This window comes from Pangasianodon hypophthalmus, chromosome 20 (assembly GCF_027358585.1).
Source record: "Pangasianodon hypophthalmus isolate fPanHyp1 chromosome 20, fPanHyp1.pri, whole genome shotgun sequence".
Classification (NCBI taxonomy): domain Eukaryota; kingdom Metazoa; phylum Chordata; class Actinopteri; order Siluriformes; family Pangasiidae; genus Pangasianodon; species Pangasianodon hypophthalmus.
In genome coordinates, this window is record NC_069729.1 from 18004824 (window position 1) to 18031014 (window position 26191).

The window sequence follows — 26191 nt, forward strand, 5'->3', positions numbered from 1 at the left end:
CACATACACAGCCTACCTTTTGGAAAACATTCCAGGTAGTTCAGCCTGTTAAAGTAAAATTTCTTTCACGGGTGCCAAAAATTTTGGAGGTGTGTCATTCATTTAGTGTTACTATATGAGGTTCTCAACATTGATATCACAATAATGTGAATAAAGTGTGTTTTCAATATCTCTATTTCTGTCCAAAGGACTCAATTAACCATAACTATAAATGGATGGTCAGAACATTTCAGTTATCCATGGTTGTTCCATGTTTTTTTAATATCAGTAAGATAACAGAATATCTCACGATCCTTTTTAAGACAATTCATAGTTTTTCTCTTAACGCTGTTCACATGAGAATCTGATTTGCAAATATAATTCTACACTAATCTAATCTAGCTAATGAGCTAATTTTCTAGCTAGCTAGATAGCTAGTTTTTGACGTAGCATTTTGTTCGCAAAACCATCACAACTGTGCAACTTGCCTATCAAATTTCATAAAATCAAGTCATATGAAATATGTGTACTATGTGAAGGCATGTTTGAGGTTGCTAGCAAGCTCAGTGGTGACAGTTTTCTCTGTCTGTGGAAAGTAGGCTAGCTAGAAAGCTAGCTGTGTAACAAAATGCTTGTGAAATACTTCAGATAACATTATATCCATTCATTCATCTTCAGGAACTGATTTATCTTGGTCAGGGTCACTGTGGATGAGTCTATCATGAGAACGTTGGGCATGAGGCAAAAACATTATTACAGTAAGAAGAAACAATGCCAGTATTTTGGCTAATTAAAGGTACTTTTCTAGTTAAAAAAATACTCCCACTCAGGCTTCTGAGCAGATTATAGGATCCTCCTCTAATTACTTGACTATTCAAATCCATTCTGTGTGGAAAGAAGTGAGACCTTACTGCTAATTAATGACTCCCATAATTAGCAGGTGTTTTGAATCTAAGTTCCAGGCATTCACTAATGAGCAGTTGTTGGTATCAGTATAATATTCCTATTACACAAAGTTGGTAGAAGTTGATGGTTTTTGGTTCTGAGGTTTGAGGTTTGGATTAAAGTTTTCTGTAGACTCAAGCATGCCTTTGAGGTGAGCCTAATGTGTGTTTCCTTTATTTTGGAATCTAGGTAAATGTTACAGTTTTTAATTATTTGCTTGTTTGGTAGGGTCTATTGGCTACTCCTGCTGAATCTTGCTGTGAACATCAGTGCTGAAACTGGTGAGTTCATTACAGAATTGTAATGTCTGTTAACAAAACATAATCTATATATTACATTAACTCCTTGCTGTGGCTCAGTTTACAGCTCTGGCTCCCAATATGGAAGAGAAATAGGAAACTTAGCTGAGGCCGAAAGGACTCCTGCGACAAGTGAAAGCCTACCACAGGAAGTTTCTTGCAGTGGTGTAAAGGGTCAAGGTCCTTGCTCTGAGATGGTATCGACAGGTGGCAGTAATGATCCTTCTTTCCAGGCTGCAAGTTACAATGGCACTTTCTCTTTCTCTGGAGTGGCCTCACAGGGATCAAGGCATGACATCATCCAATTGGGAGACGCCTATAGCTCGCCAGTTTTTGCCTCTTCTTTAAACTCCAGCCCTTCAGTCAGGGGTTCTAATCTGGTTCAAAACTTGCAGCCTGTAGTTTCTAACAACAATGCTGAGTATGATCCCAGTACTCCTCATATTGCATCATATGGCTCAGTGTATAGACTTCTAAAACCACATGGTGCCTACAGCTCCTCTAGAACTGTGCCTTCTGCAAGCTATAAGCTTCCTATTAGCAGTTCTGTGACAACAATGTCTAAGTCTATACCAAATGGCCAAAATGGTTATAAGCCTGGGTTCTCTCAGATTAGTTATGATGCCACACAACAGGGAGATGCTAATAACTCTGTGGCTGCTACATATTATTCAAGAAATAAGCCCTCTCTAAGCAGCATGGTGATCTCAAGTGGCCCCATGATAAAATTTATTATGCCAAATGAGAGTAACTACCAACTTGTACAAACTATCAACAAAGCCCAGAGTAGTAACGAACCTGATACATCCATTAAGCCATTGGTGACAGTTGACCTACCTACTACTGAAACCTCTAAGCCGTTTGAGCATAGCCAAGGAATGATCTATCAAAGGCCTACTTCCCAGCCTCAAGTGCCAAATGAAAGCAGATGCCAGTGTCCTCAGACTGTTAAAAAGCCAATAGCTTCCCCCAAACCTCATTTGGCAAGTAAAAATCCATCAACTCTCCAATCAAAAACCACAGAGACTAGGTTTACACACCTGGGAAATGCCTACAGCTCAGTGGACACAACACACAAATCGTCCAGTGTCTTCAAGCCAGCTCAAACTACCTATATGCAGCAAATAGCCCAGCAGCTAGCAGGTTTTTCCCAAGATGATGTACATGACTCTAGTTCTACTGTAGAACCATTAAGTGGCTCTGTATATACAAGACCAGGGTATGTCTATGGCACATTTGTAAATACAGGTGCCTCGATGTACATGCCCTCTAGCAGTGCAAAGACAGTGCAAAGCAACTACATGCAACATTTCTATGAAGCTGGACTTTATTTCACCAAAGTTGTTTATGGTTCTTCTTCCTCTGCAGTGGCTTCAGGTGACTCAAAGGATGGTTTTACACTGTCAGGAAATGCAAATAGCTCAGCTGATAATACCTATACCTCAAATTCTCAGCCCACTGCTAGCGGTTCCAATTTGTCCCAAAATCCATATTTCATAGCAAGGCAAGGTCAGAGCTCTTACTCTATGTTTAAGCCACAGCAACCCAACTACAAATCTTTTCCAACAAGGTATATGCAAATACCATCCAAGAGTTTCAATACTTCATTTTCTCAAAAGGATTCTGTTCAGGATTCTGAGCAGCTAAACCAAATGAGGAATCAGCTGCCCGATATCCAGGCTGTAACTTCAGAAGGCTTTCAAACCTGGCACCATTCTGTCTTGGTTTCTGCCCCTCTCCAGGACAGTGATCAAAGTAAGCACCCTCGAAAACCTGATTCCCAACCTTTAATATCTATTCAGTCTCATCCATACAAACCTAAAAACCTGTTTGAGTATTTGTCAAGCCTGCCTCTCCCAGCTGGGCAATCTGTATCCAGCAACTACAACCAACTACAAACTGGACAATCAACTGGACAGCCAGAATCTGCCAATTTAACCAATTATAACCCTATCCAAACAATAAATTCTACATCTAAACCAATCCAGGGTTATCACAGTCCTGCCCCTTCACTTGTGTCCCAAGGAAGTGTTGGACTTGCTATGCCAAGGCCTGTTTCTGACCCATTGAATAGTGGGTATGTTGTAGACCAGGCTAGTAATCAGTCAGTTGTCCTTGTCAAGCCTTCTCAACAATTCTTCAGGCCTTTTTCATCATTGCTTAGTAGTCCAGAAAGTCGGCCCGTGTCTTCAGAAAGTTGGTATAGACCTTCACAACCAGATTCAGAGTTTGCCCTGAGAAGCTCCAGGCCAGTGCTGAATTTCCAGAAAGTTTCATTTACCAGGCCACTCCAGTCTGGGAAGGGTTCATTCAGTCCTACCCAGAAAGAATATGATTCCAATCATAGTAACTACCAGTTGTCTTATGACTAGATGGTGACGGAAAAATGAAAGGCCCATTTCTACTCAAGAGTTTGTTTTGCAGTATGATCAAGGTGTTTCACAAGAAAACCATGGAGCATATTCTACTGAAATTAAACATTCAAATAGTACATATAATGAGACTTCTGCCCAGAAATAGGTTGGATTTCCTTAACGTGGTGCAGGGCATGTAATGACCTTGGAACTCAAGACTTTCCTGTGTCTTACTAGGTTGACCTGTCTCTGCAGCTACTTATTTAACTGCTGTCATGAATAAAGATTGCCTTTATGAAAAATGTTTTCTTAAATCTGTTTTATAGCTTGGTTCATCTGTGGTTATACTGCTACTGACAAAGTTCAATATCCTATTTTAAAAAGGAGAATCCATCAGTAAAAACTTTTCTACATGGTTGGGTGTCAGTTTGAAATAAAATAATGTTACATTACCATAATGGGTTCAGTAACTGGCTCTACTATGGTGTTAAAAGGATCCTTAAGGCTTCTTGGGTTCCTTTTCTGAAAAGGAACCCCTCTGAATAGCTCTCCAGAAAGCCTTAGAGATGGAACATGGTACTACCTCCATTTGTACTTATTTCATGACACTCCCAGGATTGTGAGTGCACATCAAAATATATGGTTTAGGATTTAGGTGGAAAAGTATCAGAATATTTACACTTATATAGACAACACAGTGGCGACCTTTTAACATCCTGTTTGCTTTCCAGAGAGTTTTCATGGTCCTAATATTAGATTTTGTTTTGTCTCACGCTGATAAAAAATGTTTTGTGTAAAATTACATAGGAGCCAAGTGGATAGCTTTTACATGATAGCCTCACTTTGGAAATATAACTGGAAAAAAAGGTGGTAAAATGAACAAGTAATACTACTACTCATTGAATGTTTTATATATTTTGGAGTTGTCTATGATGCATGCCTATATGCAGATAACAGATAAGTCTGACTTGACGAGTAAAAGCCATAGCTGTAACTATTCCTTATGCCTAAATGTTCACAGAGGAGATGTTGAAAATACAGGACGTCAAGGAGGCAGCAGCAATGTCCCAGAAATCATTATGCTCTGTCAATCTTTAATGTAAATTTTACGTAATATAATGTGCTAGATGTTAGCTTTAGCGAAGGGGAGCCAGGGGGATTAGGGTAATAATATCACTTGTGTAATGAAGGGAGCCTGAGTCTGAGAGTGTTACAGATCATTCAAAAACAAAATTACAGCACTGCACCTAAATCAGCTCTGGGTGTTGGTTCCTGGTGGCCAAGGTCAGCATGATGGAAGCAGGTTCTGCACACTGAAATGCTTTGTGAATAAAGTGGCAGAAGGGCCAGGAGGGACTAAATGCTTTGTAATGACTCCCACTCCCTGATATATACTTTTTATAATCAATTTCTGAGAAGCTCAAAGCAAAAATAGTGTTTGATAGGTCATCATGGGTGGAAGCACTCTGAGGTCTGGCCAGATGTATTACGGAACAAATATAGGAGTATAGGAGCTAGCATTTTGATTATAATCATTGTAATGTATGAATATTACAATCTCTTGCTTGTGCCTGGTTGGCATTGTCAGCATGTGGAACTAAGCATACTTGCATACCAAAGAGGAGTGTTGTGGAATGGCAACGTGTGAAGTGCTAAAGCTCGTCTAGCACCGGGCTCGCTCTATTTTAAGGCCTCTGGCAGGTGCTATAACGGTATGTTTGTGCAATAACAGTAACCTCTCCTTGGGATTTCTCATTCTCATTCCTGGAAACCTGCAGTGTTTGTTTCACCCTATCTATCGGCAGGAAGTATTGTGTACATGTAGCACGTATGCAGTTGTTGACTGATTGGGTTGTACGTAACAACACAGAATTCTTTTACCCCCTTTTCTCTGAGGATATTGGATGACACAGGTGTCGTCAGCAACTTTCCACATCAATCATCCCTGGCTGTTTTCAGCTCTTTCGGCCTGACCATGGCAACACACAGGCCTAGGGCACGTTCTGGCTTCTCTCACTATTTTTAACAGAATTACACAGAACTCTTCAGGATTGAGCTCAGAGCACAGGGCCAACGTACAGAGAGGGCGGGATGTGAGGCCAGTTTGTTCTGCCACCTGTGACGATATCTTAAATTGGTATGGGTCAGGCGGAGTGGCCAAGGCTTACACATGACACGGGTGTGCGGCATATTGCCTAGAAACTCTCAAGGAACTCAACATTTGTGTGTTTAGCCAACAGAAAACAGTGATCTTCATCATTACGGTAATCCCAATTCTGTTTTTATTTTAATGAATTGATAATAGTTTAAATCATATCCCTTAATCTTGATTCTTGTTTGTTATCATGATGTGATTGGCAGCTTTTCAATGTGAATAGTTCTATGCTGGCATAGTGTTCAATTTAAATGAAGTTAGCAATGTTGTTATATAAGTTCAAGCTTCCTGGTTAATATTTCTACAGGTTCATTTTGTAGGATTCTTGCACAGGTCTGGAAACCTTTGGGGAAAAAGTATGGATATTATTGTTATGGATATTCTGTTGTCAAGGTAACACAGAGGACCCTGTTTCTAAATTCATTGTCATTAAACACAAATCTTAAGGAAGGTCAAAGGAAAGTCTGTCAAGTTGAGTGGAAAATGACTAAACTTCTGGAATTTTATCAGAAGAAAAAGATGAGAACCCTGTACTGAGGTTCACACTAATGAGATTACTTTGCATTATCTTTATTATCTTGTATGTATTTGGTATTCACATGAGTACATTTGGTCGTAACTCCTTCTTGTAATACTTCCAAAGTTTTAATAGTAGTGTGAAGCTAAGATGCAGAACATTCTTGTAGAATGAACTGGCATTGATCGTTTTATCATCAGAATGTGTGTACTTGAGATTATTTCACAGGATTCTTGGAGCAACAAATAAAAGAACCATCATGCTATGATTTCCATCTCATACTAAGTCTTTCTTATTAAATGGTTCACATTTAGCGTGAACTGTATATATTGACATAATGTCCATTCTCCATGTCTCTGGCTTGTCTTCTTCTCATGCTACAGCCTTCTCAGTCCATGTCATCACTCTCTCTAAGTGCCATGCCTCAGGTCCCTTCTCTGGGACGTAGAGCCACTTCACACCGCTACATCTGTACTAAGGTCCTATTGGCTGAGGGTGAGGAGACGCCCTTCACCGAGCACTGTCGCAACTATGAGCACAAGTATCAGGTGAGATACTTGCTCTCCACCTACGTCAAACAGCAATAGCCTTAATCAGAAGACCAACGCAACTTTGAATGTTTTCTAAAAGGAAAAGTCTCTGTTATTAGGTTCCTCCAGGAGGACAAACGAAAGAACCTGTTAGGGTGCTAGACTTAGCCGTTTAGCTAGTATGGTTTGTTTATTATTATTGTTTAGGAATGTGAATTCCTGAAGCAACATCAAAATAATGGGCAGGACTGTGGAAGAGCCGCTAATTATTAAGGAGCGGTCACATAAAAACATTACTATTGCTTGGTGTACATATGGTGTACTAGCAGTCTTGTCCACTGACATGCCCGTTAGGGTTTTCTTTCTGAACAATGTTGGATAAATGCACATGAACTTATACCTCCTTTTTGAACCAGATTCTACAGACAGAGATTCAAAAGCTGAAGGACCAGATGCAGGAGCTGCACAGAGACCTGACCAAGCACCACTCACTCATCAACACGGACTCCACAGAGGAGATCCTGGAGAGATCTGTGCACATTGATGAACAGATTGAAGCACAGTACTCTGCCATGCAGACTTTGAGGACCATGTTTGAGGAGGTGAGGCTGAAGGATATCATGGTGCAGTTGCCATTACTACTGCTGTTAGTGAGCAAAAACATAGCATGGAAAAGTTCACCATGCAAATATCTATTAGTGGTTTCACTCAGCCAGGCCATTTTTAAAAGTCTAATACTCAAAAAGGAGACAATATGTAATCTTGAAATTGAAGATAGTTCCACTCATCTGAGGGTCTTCAAACATTCTGAATATTGGGTGCAATCCTAAAGATATTATAATCATGCCTTCTTTGGGAATTTAACACAAGAGTACCCCAGTGATGAGTGAAAAAAAAGATAACACCAGAAGTCTGGATTAAATTTTCCTAAATATTTCACTACATGTCAACATGTGTATGTTCTTTCATAGGCCTGTGAGGAGCCATTTCAGAGAGGCACAAATGAGCAAGAGATCTATGAAGGTAAGTCAAAGCATTTTTCAGCTGTTACTGGAAATCTGGATGTTCCTCAATGTAGCTTCTGAAGCATATACTTGTTTCCTTATCCCAGCACAGCTCCATGATCTTCTTCAGCTAAAGCAGGAAAACTCATACTTGATGACTATCGCACGACAGATTGGACCGTACATATTGTCTATAGCAAAAGTCAAGGAGCGCCTTGACCCCAGGTAGCTGACATTCCCATCATTATCATTAAAATCAAAGTAAGAAATCAATCACTGATATAGGATTCTTATTAGGTTCCAGGAGCCAAAAGAACCTGAAGATGACCGCACTGAGACCATGCTGAAGATCTATGAAGATAGTATAGTGACCAGTGAATCACAGCAGAGGTGATCTTATATGCTGCTAAAGGTTTACAATGCTACACTGAATTCTCAGGATTCCAGATTTCTCATAAAATACTAAAATTCAAGGTTTGATTTGAGGTTTAGTATTTTATTTCCATCCATAATTTGAAATTTACATCCACGATGAGCTTTTTACTTAAACCAACAATTTGTGATCAGAGCTTGTGATGCATCTACCAGTGTCTATAGTTACAGAAAAATGACCATTCTATAAATACAACATGAAGTGTACAGAAAAAAGAGAAGAAAAACCATGCATTGATAAACAGCATTGACCAGTGAAAGATGTCTGGAGATGTTGTTTAAAAATGCTTATAATTTTGATGGATTAACTTAATATTTGATTGTTACATTGATTTGGCTGTTGCATTGGTAGACCAGAAAGTATAGCTGAATTTCCATTCATTCCATCTTATGTGTTATGCAAGCAAAAAAATATTAATTTGGGTTTTTGTTTTTTTTTTTGGTGTTATAAATACTTTACATAATGATATAATTTCCAGGAAAAAAAAACTGCTGTTGCATAAGTTTACCTTTTATTTGGAAGAACGTTGCGTTTGAAACATTATCATTTCGCACATATTGCATGTTTCCTTTTGCATGTTTCTTTGTTTAGCTACCCTGGATACAATTAATTAATAATCTCCAAAATGAACAACATGCAAAATATGTTTCTCACAAAATCCCATAGATGGAAATCTGCTTTATAATGTAATGTCAATGCACGATTATTGTAATAAAACAAATCATTGCAAAATTCAAATGTCTGTTAATAATCTAATCCATTTTACTCACAGTACAAAACAACCTAAAGAATAAGTATTGCTACAAGTTAGTTAATCCTTCATATAAAAGTACCGATGCTAAAAACTAAACACTGATCATTTTACTTGGGTTCTTTCCCACCAGTAATGATGAGAGCTCTTTCACAGTCTACAGCCGGGATTCACACAGACATAAGAAAGCTGGAATCTTACAGCATGAGGCACCAAAAAACTCTGACCACCACTGGCAAAGCAAACACAGAAATATTTCAGAGACAACGCTACGCAAAGAGCTGCCATTCTAGCACCACACCTTCAGCCAACAACGTAAAGGACCTTCACCATAACCCTAATGTCCAGCCAGTCCAGACTGAAGTACAAAACAAATGCAATAATATGAACTAAATATTTATGGTTCCTACGATGACTTTGGATTGAAAGGAAATAAGGACACACTGCAAGAAAGTTACTGTAAAATGTAGAATGAATTTTATTTGCCGGTGGCTTTGCATTGTAATTTTACAGAAATTAAAGCTTTAACATCAGTAGCATTATAGTAAAATATGTAAAATCTCTGGTAAATTTTAACTGCTGTATAATCACAATATTTATTGACAGCTGAAATGGCCGTTAATTTACTGTAAATTTTACAGTACACTCATACATTGCATGACAATTACATTTATGAACTACTGTGAATGTTTCTTCCTGTTTGACTTGAGTTTTGAATTAAATGTGTAGTTAAAAAGGAATGAACTCATGAAGTGAAACTTTCTGTATTTTACTGTATTTTGAATTGTGTTTGATAAAATGTATAAAATGAGTATTCTGGTTTGTGTACTTTGTGTATTTAAAAATAAAGAATGTTGAACATGAAAAGTATTTATTATTATAATACTTTGTAAAAAAAAAAAAAAAAAAAAAAAAAAGGTAAAACATCGATGCTTAGAGTCAGATATCTCTAAATGATATGTTTTAGATGAGAATTCAACTTTGGTTGAAGTTTCTTGAGTAAAACTTTAGAATTTTGAGTTTTGTTGTTGTGTCTTTTTGAGCAGGAACTTTAGGTTGAATAAATTGTGATTGATTAGCTAATTTAGTGCTTTATTTCACAATAAAATAATAAAATTATCTAAACTGAGTTTTATGTAAGGAACATGCTGCCTTGACAGCTTAGATAATTTTATTACTAGCAATTTAAGTGGCTAGTTATGAAACTCAAATGACTTGATACACTAGACATGGACTGTGCATAGGAATTTTTTATTCAACTACATTTCATTTATGACATCTTAAAGATCTCACACATATCTCACCCACGTGTGTTATGCTCAAAAAGGAGATGTTGGGGGAAAAAAACACTGAAACACAGAAATATATAGATGCACTAACTTTTTTGGTTTTATTTCTGTGACTGAAGAGGAAGGGTAAGGTTACTTTGGGATACAGGGACATATCTTCAGTGAGTTATCTGTATGACTGTATGTGCTGAATGGTTCCTAAAAGAAGAACTCTCATAAAATCCTGCATGTCCTGATCATGGCTGTCATCACCCTCTCAGAGTATGGCCAAAAGTAAAGAGGCTATAACTCTCACGGCTGAGCTGTCACCACCGCAGCAGATGCACACACCATGGCATCAGACAGGGACATAAACTAAAAAGTAGACAAGTAAAGGGGCAGGTACGATGTGGAGCGATAGATAACGGTCCAGCTATTAAGCAGGTCTGTAAAAAATGACATTTTTGTACAATAAAGTGCACAAGTCTGTCATTACCAAGTACTACAGTATTATATGATCGACTCTAAAATTATTGGCCAAAAAAAATGACTGTAGAAATATAGTGTACATTACACACAGTGATGTGAATTTATATCACCCAGGATATTATTTCACTTTTCCTTTAACAAAAGACTTTTTTTGAAAAGTATTTTATATTGCATGTAGCAAAATTGTGCTCATTTTCCAGAAACTGCTTTAAGCTAGTTTTAGACTGTGTATATATCTATATATATATATATATATATATATATATATATATATATATATATATATATATATATATATATATAGACAATATTGACACCAAGCAAATTAAAAAAGAGGAGCCATAATATCAATAAGTCCATCTATGAGACAGACCCATAATCTTTTACATGGAGCTCTCCATTATCAGATTTCCAGGATATGGGAAAGGAATTACTTACATAACAAGCAACTTTTATTGATTCATTATGTGCAATTATGCAGAGTAACTCAGGAGGCAAACGAGCTGCCGGTTTGCAGAGAGCGCATCGATCGGCCTATAAATCATCCCGAAGCAGGTGACGTGACACTCGATGAAGGATTATAAACTCCCTGTGCTACACTCAACCCCCCTCTCCAATAATCTCACAAGTTCAGCAACAGCAGACCATTTCTCATTGTCTCCTATACAGCTCCTGTATATTAGTTCATGTCACAGGCTGCATGTTGTGATCTAAAGGAAGGAATCAGGACAGAGCTCTCTCTCTTTCTCTCTATCTCTCTCTCTCTCTCTCTCACACACACACACACACACACACACATACTTTTCATCATCTTCTTTCTCATACATTATGATCATGTATAGTATTTGACCAGTTATTCAGAGTACTCAGGTGTTGCGTTGTGGAACCTAGATGTGTGTAATGAACAAGAATGTGTTCTAAGTAAGGAATAAAACTCTTAGGAGTGAGCTGTTATAGAGAAATAATCAACGACGGGTTGGTGTGACGCAGCTGAGTTACTTTTATCACCCTGAATTTGATTATTTTCCAATAACAGCACATTGTGACGTGTTTTATTCCTCTCATTTCCCAGCAATTTGCCAACAATTGCAATTATTGAATGACACATTGTACTCTTTAATTAAATCAAGTCATGTCAAGTTTATTTATATAGCACATTTAACACGAGTGCTGAGCAAAGTGTTGCACACAAAGTGTGGCATAACAGGAAATAAAAATAGGAAATTAAAATGGTAACATAAATTATAATATAACATCCAGTGAGCGTTTATTGTTCGAGTGGAAATGCTTTGTCGATGACAGAGCTCAGAGGAGAATGGCCAGACTGGTTCGAGCTAACAGAAAGGCTAGAGTAACTCAAAAACCACTCTTTACAACCGTGGAGAGCAGAAAAGCATCTCAGATTGTTGTGTGTGAAAATCTTAGGAAACTCTTAACCTGTATCTGCATGATCTGCTTAAACGAGCAGGTACAGTACAGTTGTTCCTAATAAAGTGGCCGGTGAGTGAAAGTGTGTGTAAGGCAACACTATAGTAACGGGGTCATCTCTATCCTCAAGAGCACATTCTCCTACAAACAGAAGTCAAGGGGATCAGGCTCATTAAAACCACTGAAAAACTGAACTGTCGGATGGAGCTGCAGCTCAGGGCTCTCTCTCGTCATGGTCATTCATCATCCAGCTCACCCTTTCAGCTCCACCCGCCTCTAACATCCTGCTCACATTATGTAGGCAGCCATTCTCTGGATGTGACTGTATCTTCAGAAAACCTTCTTTTCTAGAGTATTTTATCTGCTTAATAATCTGGGATCAACACATTTCACTCTGGCTTGTAATAATTAAATTCCTTTGTCCTAATCTATTCATATTACAGCAGCAACATGCAAAAGTAGGTCAGCTAGAAGATAAATCTCTGCTGTAGAAGTGGCCATGAATGATTTTTAGCAGATAAAATATGGATTATGGTCTCTATCCAGTGACGAAATCACACTGAGAATGTAATGAGAACAACGTAAAATTATATATATATATATATATATATATATAATATATAATATATTTGGTCAGAATCAGCAGCACAGATATGCAAAATGGATTATTGTGTAACAGACATAATGTAAATGTAATGGAAATTCTGATTTTAAAAAAATGTGTAAAAAAAAATCAAATTAAAACACACTGCAAACAATAACATCAAGTAAAAATATCTTGAATATAGTATGTATCTAGTATTTCCTATTATAACATTACAGCAAAGCAAATATTACATTATTACACCTATTTCTAGACATTTTTTTTGGCAGATAATTTTGTTAATTCCATGCATTTGTATGTCTAGAAAAAAGCTAAATTATCTGTGCATAGAATACGAAAATAAAGCGTGAGGACTAGAAATAGGTTTAATAATCACATATTTGGTGTATTGTAATATTTTAATAGGAAATAGTAGATAAATTTTACAATGTTTTCACTTGCTGATGTCATTTGTTGCAGCACATAACAAAGCACAATCACATTTATTTTTATTGCAAATAACTTGTCTGAGTTATTCTACGCTTCTAGAAAAATTTGAACTCTTTGCTTGCTCTTTGGAACAAAGAGGCTCGCTGTCAAAAAGGCAGAGCCCTTTCAGGAACCCTTAATTATCCAATAAACCCCTAAGAGTTTACTCAGTAAATCTGAAATCTGACATGCAGCAATGCATTTTTGTGAAGTATCTCATCTACATTTCATTAACCCCTCATCATATCTCTTATACATCTGCAGGTAATTTTCTTCCACTGTTTGACTGGGCATAAATTACAAAGAAATAACGTCTGTGCCAGCTTCTAATAAAATCTCAGAGCTGCATTATGCCTTTTCTAATCATTTCCTTTCACATCCTAATATGAGCTCATTCTCTTCCAAATCTCTAATGAGCCATTAAGGGGAAGCAAATTGTTCTGTAGCCTTCTATGAATGAGATATGCTTTTTTTTAAAAAATATTTGTCTGCAGAACCTGTCAAAATTAAATCATGTTCATGTCCTTATTTCTCCTAAGGGAGGCTTCTTAATTATTATGACACTGAAATATGCTTTAGTTCTCCAGAGATAATAAAGACATTAGATCTTGAGACACATTTTTTTTTAACCTGTGGGTTTGTGCTGTTGCATAGATTTCAGTTTCCGTTACTTGTTCTGGTGAAACCCGCTGCTGCTGGATGAATAATGAATAACGGATAATGAAAGGAGAGAAATTCAATTGCGTTATAATCATGCAGATCATACTGCAGTTGTCATCAGTTTTAATGCTTAATTACTTTATGCCAGGTTACATATTCCCATCCAGATCCTAGATTCATAACTGGTTTATTAATACATGTATGCACATGCCTTTATTGCTTTGTTCAATAATTAACAACGTAATTTTTTAAGCGTTTTATGATTTTGTGCTGCAGGACTACAGACTTTTTGTGTGTGCGTGTGTGTGTGTGTGTGTGTGTTCTCTCTTTCAGGCATTTGGAGATATGAAGAGGAAACTCCAGGTTACTAACTCCAGGTCCTGCAAGCCCATCCTGGTAGTCTTTTTTTGTTGTTGTTGTTGTTTTTAACTAACATTATTTGAAGTTGAAGTTATGTTGTTATAAGTTGAAGTACTTAGTATATAATAATTTCTCTTCACTTAATCTTTCAAATCTTTCACTAGATGATATTATGTAATATAGCAGTAGAGGTTCGCGCTCTCCTTTTTTGTCTAATAGACAAACATTAGTATAGTGAATTATCTGGATATACACTCACTGGCCTCTTTAATAGGAACACCTGTACACTTGCTTAGATCATGCAATTATCTAATCAGCCAATCATGTGGCATAAAATCATGGCAGGACTGGAACCCAGTGTGGTCTTCTTCTGTTGTTGCCCAACTGTATCAAGATTTTACATACTGTGCATTCTGAGATGCTTTTCTGCTCACCGCAGATGCAAAGAGTGGTTATTTGAGGTACTATGTCAGCTCACACCAGTTTGATCATTCTCCTCTGCCCTCTCTCATCAACAAAGTATTTCCACCTGTAGAACTGCTGCTCACTGGATGTTTTTTGTTTTTCTTGCACCATTATAGAAGTGCTATAGAAGTTCTTTCTTTTTGTCGCCATCTAATTTATGCCAACATTATTCATCACGCATAATCTGATAATGTCTCAGAAGCTATTTATTCATTGATTCATTAATTGATTGTTAGTACATGCTTTATCCTGGTCAGGGTTTGGTAGATACGGAGCCTATGCCAGGAACACTCCATGGAAGGTGGGATGAACATGATCCTGAGCTCAGGTTACTGCCTGTTCTCCCCGTTTCCAGTCGGGTTTTCTCCGAGTTCTCTGGTTTCCTCCCAAAAACATGCCAGTAGGTGGATTGGCTACACTAAACCTCCCCCCACTAGATATGAATAACCATGTTAATGTGTGTGTGTTCATGGTGCCCTGTGATGGACTGGGGTCCCATCCAGAGTGTGTATCCCTGACACACATCCAGTGATTCCTCGTCCAAATTGTATGTTTCAAATTTCTGTAAAATTCTTATTATGTAAGTTCTACTTATGATATTTTTGCATGAAATCAGGTTGGTCTGTTTTCTTCCTGCATTCAGCTTTCACCAGCCGTTAACTACTCAGCAGCAAGAACCCATTAACAGGCAGCTACACGTTCATTAAGACCTCTCCCATGTGCTCACACGTGGAGGTAAAGAGAGTGAGAGAAACACTGGAAATTAAAATTTTGCTTAGTACAGAAGATGGACTTGTATGTGCATGAGCATACATGAGCTCTTGCTAATTTAGTGAGACATTATATGCAACACAAACTGTAACAGCATTAGATCCAATTAAAAAGCTAAAAAAAATTTAGGATGCAGCAAGTATTAACAAGTTCAAATAAATGCTGATGTCCAAGAAAGTCACACTGTTCTTCTGATCGTTGCATCATTTGAAATCCTGACAAATATCTATAAAAAAAAAAAACGACCATATTATAATTAGTATTCAACATGAGCCTGATTATCTGACCAGCAAATCAAGCGCTAATGAGGACACGGTATAAATTATCTCTATCGGCATGGAGAGGAAATAATAACAGCTCAGGCAGAAGCATGAACTCGATAATCAACCGTCTAACCATCACCTTCCTGTGTTTCTCATTAGCAGCAATCTAATCGAGCCCATGTCTATCGTCACTGCGGGCACCGAGTGCTGAAACATTATCCGCATGGAAATATAGCATAAATAACAAATTGCTGTCTCCTTAACAGGCTGCATAGTTCCTATGGAAACCGCTAATGAGCCTAATGGGAGATGAGAACAAAAACATGTGTATCATTCTAAAACAGACAGCATGGAAAGGATAGCAATGCTGCACTTTTAGAGAAGACAGAAGTGAGATGGAGGTTATGGAGGTAGACACAAAAACATATACATTTCATAGTAACACTTAGGCATAACCAGGTCTCTTCTTACACAAGTGACACCAATATAATTAAAGTTTTTAGAGCTTCTAAGAGAAGCTGCCAACTTCAGAATTACTGGCACCCTTTATGATATGAGCAAAAATGCATAAGCATAAGCATATTAATACTGGGTAAGACACTTTTATGCAATCCCAAAAATACTGATGGTGTTCAGGGCCAATAATTATTATATGTAATTACTGTACACTCTCTTGAATAATTAAGTGCCAATAATTATGTGGTCACCTAGAATTTGGCTGATGAATGACACTCTTAGGTAAATTAAGAGATAGCTAATTCTCAGATACCAGACTGCAAATAGATTTTTAATCCAAAAACTGCCAATTTTGCATCACACCAGCCTGCAATCAGGTGGTGGAAACTCCACAGTGTGCACATGACCTCTGAAAGCACTGCACTGAAACAGAAAAAGAAGTGACCAATCGCGGATGTCACGCACGGCTGGCTGCATGGCAGGCGCCGTATAATGTGGAAATTGTCTTGTTCAGTGCAACTGTTCTGTCCTCATAACCTGAATTTGACCTTGAGAAAAATATCAGAACCTCGGTTACAGATTACAACCTTAGGACAGATTAAAGATTAAAAGACAGAATAATTTACTCCATATCACTGTGACATTACAAAATGGGGAACCGACCCATGAGATTGCACTTGACTAATGAACAGGAAGTGGATTGTCACAAGAGGAAACTTGTTACTAAAGAGTTACTAAATAATATGAAGCCTTTGACCAGTAATAGTAGTGTACAACACATAAGGAAAGTGATGCTATCATTATTATTATTATCCAGCATCTTCTTTCAACAACAAAACTTTGGAACAATCTCAGTCCAAAAGAATGAAAAAGCAGCAGGGATGCAAAAAGTACATATTATATGTATATATATATATATATATATATATATATATATATATATCTTACTCAAATAACAGTACTTTTAATACGAAACTTTTCTACACTTTTTGCATTATGAAGGGTAACATGACAATTAGGGGTGGGGCTAATTTTTTTTTTTCAGATGTAACAAAATTCAACCACATTGCCCTCAATTGTTCAAATTTCTAACAATATCAAAAAGATTTGTAACAAGAACTTGGAAGGTATAAATAAAGGATAACAAATGTAGATATAAGGATTAAAATGTAGAAATAATTTTCTTAGATGTAATACAAATCCTCTATTTTTTTTTTCAATCCCATCTATAATCCATCTTTCCAGCTATAAAATGGGCTACTTGCACAAACACTTTATACCGCATTATAACCAAGACAGCACTTTTGCTTCCAGCTCGTCCACTATAATGGCAACGGTGCTATTTTACACCCGGTGTCTGAAAATGAATATCAGTGACATTCATCATACATGTAAAAACTCTTGCAAAGCTTCTTTTAGTAAGCTGGAGAAAGGCTACTACTATGGAGGTAAGAAAATACCTATTAATAGAACCCAACCCCCAAGCTAACGTTAGCCCAACGCTATGATCTTACTGTAAGACTGAAAGAAAAAAGAAAAAAAAAAAAAAAAAAAACAAAGTTAGATGTTGCTGTCTCGCTGTACTGCCAAATGTACACAGTGCTACGGAAATACGTCATGGCCCTGAGTGCAAGTAGCCCATTACAATCCGCCTACACAATTACATTTGATTTAAAAAAAAAAAAAAAACATATGATACTGTGTGGTTATCATACCATGACTTCTGCATTCCACATTCATACACAAACCTTACTGTTCCAACATACTTATAGATATATATTTGCATTTAGGCTACAGATGCTCGTCTGCATTCAGTTATATAAGGAAGAACGACTGGTAGAGACATGTACCTATAAGTATGTACATTCCTATAATTCTCATATACATTTTTTCTTTCGTTAAGCACCTTACAACAATACAGTATCAAAAACCTATAAGGATGTACATGATGGAAAATGGGTACAGCATGGCTGTGAAGAAAAAAATTAACCTGCCACCCATTGCCACATTTAGCCATGAACCTAAATTGCTTGTAACAGATAACATTCAACTTCACTGCTCCACAAACTGCAATTAATCCAACACACACTCCCAGAAAAAAGGACTAAACTGTACTATTGCTTGTCAAGGGGGTGGGATGTGCAAAAGTACATCCATTATACATGTAACGTAAATATATTTCACCTTGGAAAACTCATTTAAGGTCCAAATAAGGTCCTTGAGGTCTAATGATGAATCTTAAATCATTTTAAAAGCAACTGCATTCACTTTCCCAGGCAAAACATACAAAATAAAGGTACCGATTACTGACCCCTGAGGGTCTCCCAGCAGTAACAAGCAATGCTACACTTTAGTAACTTTTCAGTATCTTCTTTTCCAGCAGTGTAGTGACCATTTAAAAAAACGGATAATGAGTTAAGGCATAAATCAGTAAGCTCGCACGCCATGTTTCTGGTCCTCTCCTTGGATAAATGGCTTGGCCGCGTTGCCAGATTGGTCCTGATGGTCGATGGACTGATAGTTGTCTCGGTTCCGGGTCACTGTCGGAAAACCTGGGGAGAAAATGGAAGACATCTCATCTTAATCTGCAAGCAGGCTTTAGAACGCATTTCCACTAATTAACTTGGATTAATTCTGCTTCCTAATCCATTTAAAAACAAACAGTGTATATTTACTGATACCAGGATTTTAGGATCACTAACATACTAAAACATTCCTCATGTCCACACAATCAGAAAATGAATGAAAACCTCTTTAGTATTTCTTTCAGGAAGAGGAACTAGACTGCTTGTTGAAACAGCATATTGTTCCACTGGAAAGCTTGGACTTTTACAGTGGTTTTACTGGTGCAATACACTGGCCATATGCTGTAGGCTGCTTTTAAATTTTTTATGACAGACTGCAGAAGATCCTCTGAATGCCATTTGCATGATTATTTGCAAAATGTAACTGTATCACCTTCTAATGAACCACATCAGACAGGAACCATCTAGAAACCTTGACAAAGCTTTAAAAAAAAAAAAAAAAAAAAAAAAAAAAAAAAAAGTATTTAAGAAATTAACATTTTTGCGAAGTTTTTTTGGTCTTTGTACTGGACTTGCTAGGGATTTGCTTTTAAAAACATACAATTCAAAATTACAGTTTTGAGATTTGACCCTTAAATACTAATCGCAAAAATTCAAATATCAAAAATAGAAATATCCAGGATTCACAGGGAAAAGTAGACACTTTAAGAGTCATCAATTTCTGAAATTAGTCAATCACAGTCATCTGCCATGCTCTCATTAATGACGTGAATTAAATCAAAACAGAAGATATCAACCATAACAAGGTAAGTACAACTAAAGTTCTACTGAAATAGCTAAATTCCTATTAAACAGCTCATATTAGCTACTAATGCTTGCCAGCAAGCTAACATTAGCCTAGCCTAACTAGCTAGATAAAACTTTAAAATAAAACTTGGCACACTTGGCATCGAGTGTTTAACATCAGTGTAGAAAACTGGCTATTTGAGTAAAACATAAAAACTTTTTTATTTGTTTTGAACACTCTGAAAGCATCTACTTTTCCCTGGGAATCCTGGATGCTCCATACCAATTTACATTCAATTGGTATTTTTGTATAAAAACGGTCAAAATCCAAAAAACATACAAGTCAAAAACCTGTAATTTTGATGCCATTTTTAAAGGTGAATCTTACGTCTAGCAAGCTCAAAACAAACCAAAAAAAAAAAAAAAAATTGACAAATTTGTAAATTTTTAATTCTACCACAGAAAAACAAGAATTTTATCTAATGTGATGTGTACTTATTTCATATATACAAAATTCATAATGCATAAATTCACAGTCAGAAAAAGAATGATTACTCAGTTTCTTTAGTATGATTTATTAAAATACAACTTAAAATCCAAAAAATAACTTAAAACAAGAAAAGAAAAAAAAAAAACATTGAAATAAACATCATAATAAATAGATGCAGGTCACATGCAATTCAGTCACTGCTTTGGTCAAAGTGTGCACAAAGTATAAATAAATAGCAAACATTTAATTTGCAAACATTTCATTTTTTTGATGCTGTCAATGAAAATTGTGCAGTTTTTATCTTTCATAAAGCTTCACTAATGAAAAATCTGACATTGCTTGCTCCCCCACCAACTCTTCACTCGACCTATAAAATCATGTGCAACTTTTTAAGTAAATATTGAATTCCAGGACTCATTTCAATTTCCGCTGCCCCCTCAACTCGGAAAGTCGGGACGGTCTCCTGAACCCCGTGTTCAGCTCACGACATCAAACCAACATGGCTGCTCACAGCATCAACAGTAAACCAAAGTAGCACTTCTTATTTCTAAATCAGATATACCGTATATACTAGTAACTTCCTTTACATCAATCAACATACAGACACATTCTGTTAAATCTATAACATTTCACAGTTTTTATGAGATAAATTTCATCACAGTTAGCTTGATAGATTTTTGCTAACAAACAATGACCATGGAGGTGTCCATGTTTCTTCCCACTTTGTAGCTCTAAAGTTGAAAATGACGTAATTCCGAGGTCTAATTTCCTATTTATGAGTTATGGCGAACACAGCAATACTTTTTTCCTCATTTGACCTGCTTTCTTCTTGCTCTAGTTACAAACAGTCAGGTGTCCAATTACTTTTGAGCTGAAGGTCTACATTTCAATCACATCTTGATTGCTTCATTTCAAATCCATTGCGTTGGTGTACAGAGGCAAAATGACCAAAATTGTGTCACTGTCCAAATACTTATGGACCTGACTGTATGTAAACAGACACAGTCTAATGGTATTTAGATATCTACTGTCTGATATTGTGGTGTTGAGAGGAAATGAGTAAATGATTGTCAGATGGCTTTCATGATTAAATTTGTAGGCCTCTTTATAAAGAGACATGCTGCAACACAGCTACAATGAAAGTCTGGATTTCAAATACATATCGTTTTTTATTTCTGTTACTTAGCTACCTAGACGGAATTTTAGTTTTACTACACAGTTTAGCTGCTACTTGTTCTTTTTTTTTTTTTTTCACAGCTGTGGAAATCCATTAAAGAGAACCGAGATTCTGTTACTTCTCATGCTTGTTTTTTTTTTCTTGATTGGTCAGTGGCTGCTAATTTGCATGAAGCTGAATCCAGTTCAACTTTTTTCACCGCACTACACATCTGGTTCCGTCACTCACCTTCCCACTGCGCATTTTTCCCAGACTCCTGATTGAAAATGAATGGGTGTAAAATACTGAATGAGGAATTTGCATTGAACTTGCTCCATAACTATCCATTAACATCAGCTGAGCTGTGATTATTATACATATACAAGCCTGACTGTCTTAATTAAGACTAATAACACATCTCCACCTAAGCAGCACACATTCTACTGTTTCAATACAAAGTACACAAACATGGAAAAAACTCTGGCTTTCAATTCTTACAAAATTTCGAAAGGTTTCGAAAATTTCCTTTTAAATGCTCTTACACGTGATTAGCACATACTAAAGACGGACTTGCCCATATTTCCTGCCCATTCACTTTCAATGAGGAGCTGCAAAAACGTGTAAGAGATTGTAAGATAGCTTTTATAGTTGAAAAGTTCGTTTATAAACCTTGCTGTAGACAGACATGGCTTTTATGAACTGGCGAAAGCATAGAACTCTCACTTTTTTGCAGCCTAAAGCCAACAATAGTTAAGGTTTTTGAACAGACATAAATCTAGCCAAAATCTGTTAATTTATGTCAGAATGTTTCCAAATGTATATTCCTACACTATGCCTGTGTGTTTTTATTTAAAAATTCTATAATTGTGTAGCTCTGATTATTGTAGGTCCGAGTCTCAGACAGAGGTCAATCAAACGTGCTCATTAGAATATTAGGACCACACCCACTTGGACAGCAAGTTCTTGAGTAGCAATTTATCACATTTTATCTTGTTTTTTTTCCCCCATAAATAGGTTTTATACTTTACATCACATTCCCTGGGGCTTAAGCAGAAATGCACAAATGCACAGATTAGACAGAATGCTCTGATGGAATTGTGAGAATCACTTAAGGCTTTGGTTTTCATATCAGGATTTGTTCCCTGTGTTTATCAGAACAAACATGCACCCACACACACCCATACACACACTCCTACAAACACATATACACACATACACACACCCATACACACAAAATGGCAAATACAATAAAATAATTTATGGCTCACAGAAACAAAGCGTCTGATCAGCTTCACAAACACAAACACAGAAATGAAGGATAAAGAGAGGAAGTGAGGAAGCTTTCAGTAACGTCGGCCAAGGAAAGTGGTATCAGCGCTGTCTGTGGTGCAACGACTGTCCACTGACGTCTCCAGGTCTGACAGGAAAAGAGACACCGAGATCAAGACAGACAGGTATACAGACAGACAAACAGACAAATAGAGAGAGCAGAAAAGCATGAAAACAAAACAGTGAGGACAGGTGACTGATAATGGACAGGTAAAAGCAGAGAGCATTAAAACAGGCCATTTTTTATATAAATATGCGAATCTGTATATCTGTACCTGTACATTTAGTGATGGATATAGAAAAATACGAATAGATGTGCTCTTGTAGTTTCAACTCTGATAAGCTCATTCAGATTCAGTCTTAGTCTACTGACAAAAATGAATACAGCGCAATAGCAGACCTGCCAAACCTGAAGAGAAATAAAGACTATGGTCCTGGGAAACGGGGAGGAAAAACTCAGTAAGCTGTAAAAAAAAACATAGTCTACATTTTCAATATAATTCTTTTACAAATCGCTTGTATAATTCCCTTGCAAAAAGCATGAAATGTTTCATGTTTTTCACAGTTGTTTAATTTTTTTTCTAAACAAAATATTCACATTTTTTACCCTTTTCGGTGTCCATAATTCCATTTCTAATAAATAAAGTTAATTGACATTAATTATATGCTTGTCTAATTTTAGCTAAGTTGAACACGCATTCACTGATTTTATTCCACATTAATGAACACGAAACATTTTCCATTTACTTTTACAGAAAGCGAGGACACTTCTTTCAAGCGGGAAAATCAAGACAAGAGGTTACTACTCCAAAATGCGAGAAAAGGGGCGGGGCTTAAAAACACCTACACAACCGCCAATCATTCCGTATTTATATGCTGATTGGCTTAACTGCTTATCTTTTTATAGTGGGGTAAAAAAAGAAGACTGTTCTTTTGGCAGATTTTTGAGTGATACTCATACCAGAGTACTTCGATGTTAAAACGTGGAGCTGCTACGCAAAAAGCCTAAAGGTTGGAAGGTCTGCAAAAGTTTGTATCCACTTATGTTTTTAAATGTAATATTATTTCTAGTCATACGACACTGTATGTAGTAGTTTTGTATTTGTTTTCTACAGTAGCTTGTTTCCCAGTCCTGGTCCTGTACAGCTCGTTGCATTTCTCTGCTCTAACTCATGTGACTTGACTTGTTAGTGTATCATTAAGCTGTGAGCTGAATCAGGTGGGTTTTTTTTATAACAGGGAAAAGTGCCAGCAGTACTGCAGGAGCAGGATTAGGAAACACTGACCTGAGCCAAAACACGACCAAAAGCAGGAGGTACTTACCCACTTCAACGTGTGCGTTTGGTGTTATTTGATGCATGGCAGCTGTGTAATACTTCATATCAAACTGCTGTGTCAGCAAAAACTTGAGTGAAATAAGGTGTGTTACATTAAAAGAGACTTACATGCAATCGATTGCTACAATTTGCAGCTTTATATTTCTTAAGGCTTTACATAATTCCATGATGAAAATGCTTTGGATCTACTCCATGGAGGAATTTTTCAGACCCATTTATGTCCTTTATCTCGGGGGAATTTTAGCTTTGGGCCTGGCATTTGTCTTGTGACTGTCTCGCTAATTCACTTACACTCCTCCTTTGACTCAATCCGTCTAGCTTCTACTACACAGTGTTAGAAAGTCTTAATGCAAACTGAGGAAGGCCAGAAGACAAAGTAGGTCACAGAAATACAGCTGGAAGCGACAGTGAAGAGACGCCACAGGACAAGCACATGCATCTCAACACACCACATGTTGAGTAATACTTCACTCAACAACAGCGGCATTTACATCCATATGTTTTTATTTTACAGTAGCGCATACCAAAATCCTCTTGAAATCTAAAGAGAAAATGCCTAAATATACCAAAATCTGTTTTCTTGCTTGACTGAGGTGGAAAAGATGCAATAAAGCATGAGGATTTGTGATCAGTTCTGTTTTCTCTTTTCTATTTTTTCTCTGGATGTTAAAGCAGGTGGATCACACATCTGGACAAAAGCCTAACTAACGACGCATGCTTCAAGGCCGTCCACTTACCGAAGTTGATGTTGTATTCTCCACCCCTCTCACGGTACATCTGATAGACGAAGAAGCAGGAGAGGGGTTTCAGGATGAGGCTGAGGATGGCCATGCCCGCGCTGAAGCGGAACAGGTTTCCTCCAGTGTTCAGTGAGTAAAATAAGGCAAAGTGGACGATGTCGATCACGATCGTCAGCAACAGCCCAATCAGGAACTGAAGAGCAGAGAAATAAAAAAAAACTGAATTATGTTCTCTCAACAACGTTTAAATGTTCTAACAATATCTATCAGGAGAAAGAAAGAAAGAAAGAAAGGGAGATAAAAGTCAAAGAAAGAAAAGGAGATAAACGTCAAAGAAAGAAAGAAAGAAAGAAAGAAAGATTGGATAAAGAGAAGTAAAAGTGAAAGAAAGAAAGAAAGAAAGAAAGAAAGAAAGAAAGAAAGAAAGAAAGGTAAAAGTGAAAGAAAGATTGGATAAAGAGAAGTAAAAGTGAAAGAAAGAAAGAAAGAAAGAAAGGTAAAAGTGAAAGAAAGATTGGATAAAGAGAAGTAGAAGTGAAAGAAAGAAAGAAAGAAAGAAAGAAAGAAAGAAGGCATTTTATGTTATTTTTTATTTGAACACTAATTTTATTTTAGTTATATTTGAGAGTGCTACATTTTTAGATTTTGATTGGAGGACCTTAAATCTTCAGCTTCTTGGGTGACGTACCATCAGTACAGCATCTACGGAGTCTCTCTGTGCCATGGCCCACACGCCCACCGCCAGCACACTGCCGTTTGCCCAGATGTAAGAAGACGGCAGCCAGAGAATGCAGCCCCTGCCATTGCACAAACACTCATTACACAACGCAGCGCAGCACAATGTGGGGTTTCACGCAAACAAGTCACTGGCAAAAATCTCAACACTGTAATCACATCTGCACAGACGATCTACGTGCTTCATATGCAGCTGATTAACCAAGACAAGTCTATAGTCCTAATGTTGCTTTAGACTCATACGATGAGTGTAAAAAATATCTGGCCTCACGACCACCAATTAGCATTAGCACTATTTGGTGTTTGGCTAAGTCATATAATATAAGTACAAATGAGCAGAATAAGTGTATATATTAAATATTTGTCTATATTTAAAGTTTAACGATATAAACCAGTTTAAATGCAATTTTTCAGCAACCATGGTTTCAGAGTAAAAAAAAGCAAAATGTCGCTCTATTGTACAATTTAGCTACAAAACGAACTTTAAAATAAAATTATTTCACAGCAGTGAAATAAGAATTTACAAAAAGAATTTTAATAAAATTATTTCCTGTATTTTTTTTTTTTTAGCAACATCAGCCTTGAAGCTCCAGTACAAACCCAAAGGAAGCAAAATTTGAACATCAATCCCATCTTAACTGATCCGCTACGTATTAGGAAAAGTGTGCACAACAAGTCTGTAAATTAGTTCAAAAAATGTATGGAGTAGAATTTATTTCATTAATCACTGATAAGTGCTTATCCAATGGAGGCTTTCACTGGATCGAGATCTTATAACAATGCCAGGGGTGCCAATACTTAAGTCTTGGTGAAAACTGAACGAATGTCTGCTTTTTTTTTTTTTTTTTTTTTTTTTAAAGTCATAGTTTCTCTGGGACTAAATCTTACATTAGG

The 26191-nt window shown here is 36.9% G+C and overlaps 3 protein-coding genes across 5 annotated transcripts in view; 2 read left to right on the forward strand and 1 right to left on the reverse strand.

The window, feature by feature from the left end:
• Window positions 1–943: 943 nt before the first annotated feature.
• LOC113537884 (uncharacterized) lies at window positions 944–3937 on the forward strand. Its single transcript, XM_026932567.3, has 3 exons — window positions 944–1075; window positions 1153–1205; window positions 1284–3937. Exons 1-3 carry the CDS (start codon window positions 1065–1067, stop codon window positions 3593–3595), a joined length of 2376 nt encoding a protein of 791 aa, XP_026788368.2. The 5' UTR covers window positions 944–1064; the 3' UTR covers window positions 3596–3937.
• Window positions 3938–5512: 1575 nt separating this feature from the next.
• Window positions 5513–9827, forward strand: rnf207a (ring finger protein 207a). 2 transcript variants are annotated; one of them, XM_034314083.2, is made up of 8 exons: window positions 5513–5841; window positions 6040–6125; window positions 6633–6797; window positions 7196–7381; window positions 7751–7802; window positions 7891–8008; window positions 8081–8173; window positions 9101–9827. In XM_034314083.2, the coding sequence occupies exons 3-8, from the start codon at window positions 6645–6647 to the stop codon at window positions 9258–9260; spliced, it is 762 nt and encodes a 253-aa protein (XP_034169974.1). In that variant the 5' UTR covers window positions 5513–5841; window positions 6040–6125; window positions 6633–6644; the 3' UTR covers window positions 9261–9827. The 2 variants fall into 2 exon arrangements, with proteins under 2 accessions (XP_034169974.1, XP_026788645.1); XM_026932844.3 differs by lacking the exon at window positions 6040–6125 and having other exon boundaries at window positions 5516–5841.
• A 7316-nt stretch (window positions 9828–17143) lies between these two features.
• Window positions 17144–26191, reverse strand: part of agtrap (angiotensin II receptor-associated protein) — an 11144-nt gene continuing 2096 nt past the window's right edge. Inside the window, exons 3-5 of one of the 2 annotated variants that reach the window (XM_026932715.3) lie at window positions 25251–25359; window positions 24560–24755; window positions 17144–18751 (exon numbers count right to left, since the gene is read on the reverse strand). In XM_026932715.3, the coding sequence (XP_026788516.1) occupies window positions 18627–18751; window positions 24560–24755; window positions 25251–25359 (430 nt within the window). In that variant the 3' untranslated portion in view covers window positions 17144–18626. Of the gene's footprint in view, window positions 18752–21231; window positions 22574–24559; window positions 24756–25250; window positions 25360–26191 lie in introns of those variants that run through there. The other variant, XM_026932716.3, reaches the window with a different exon arrangement.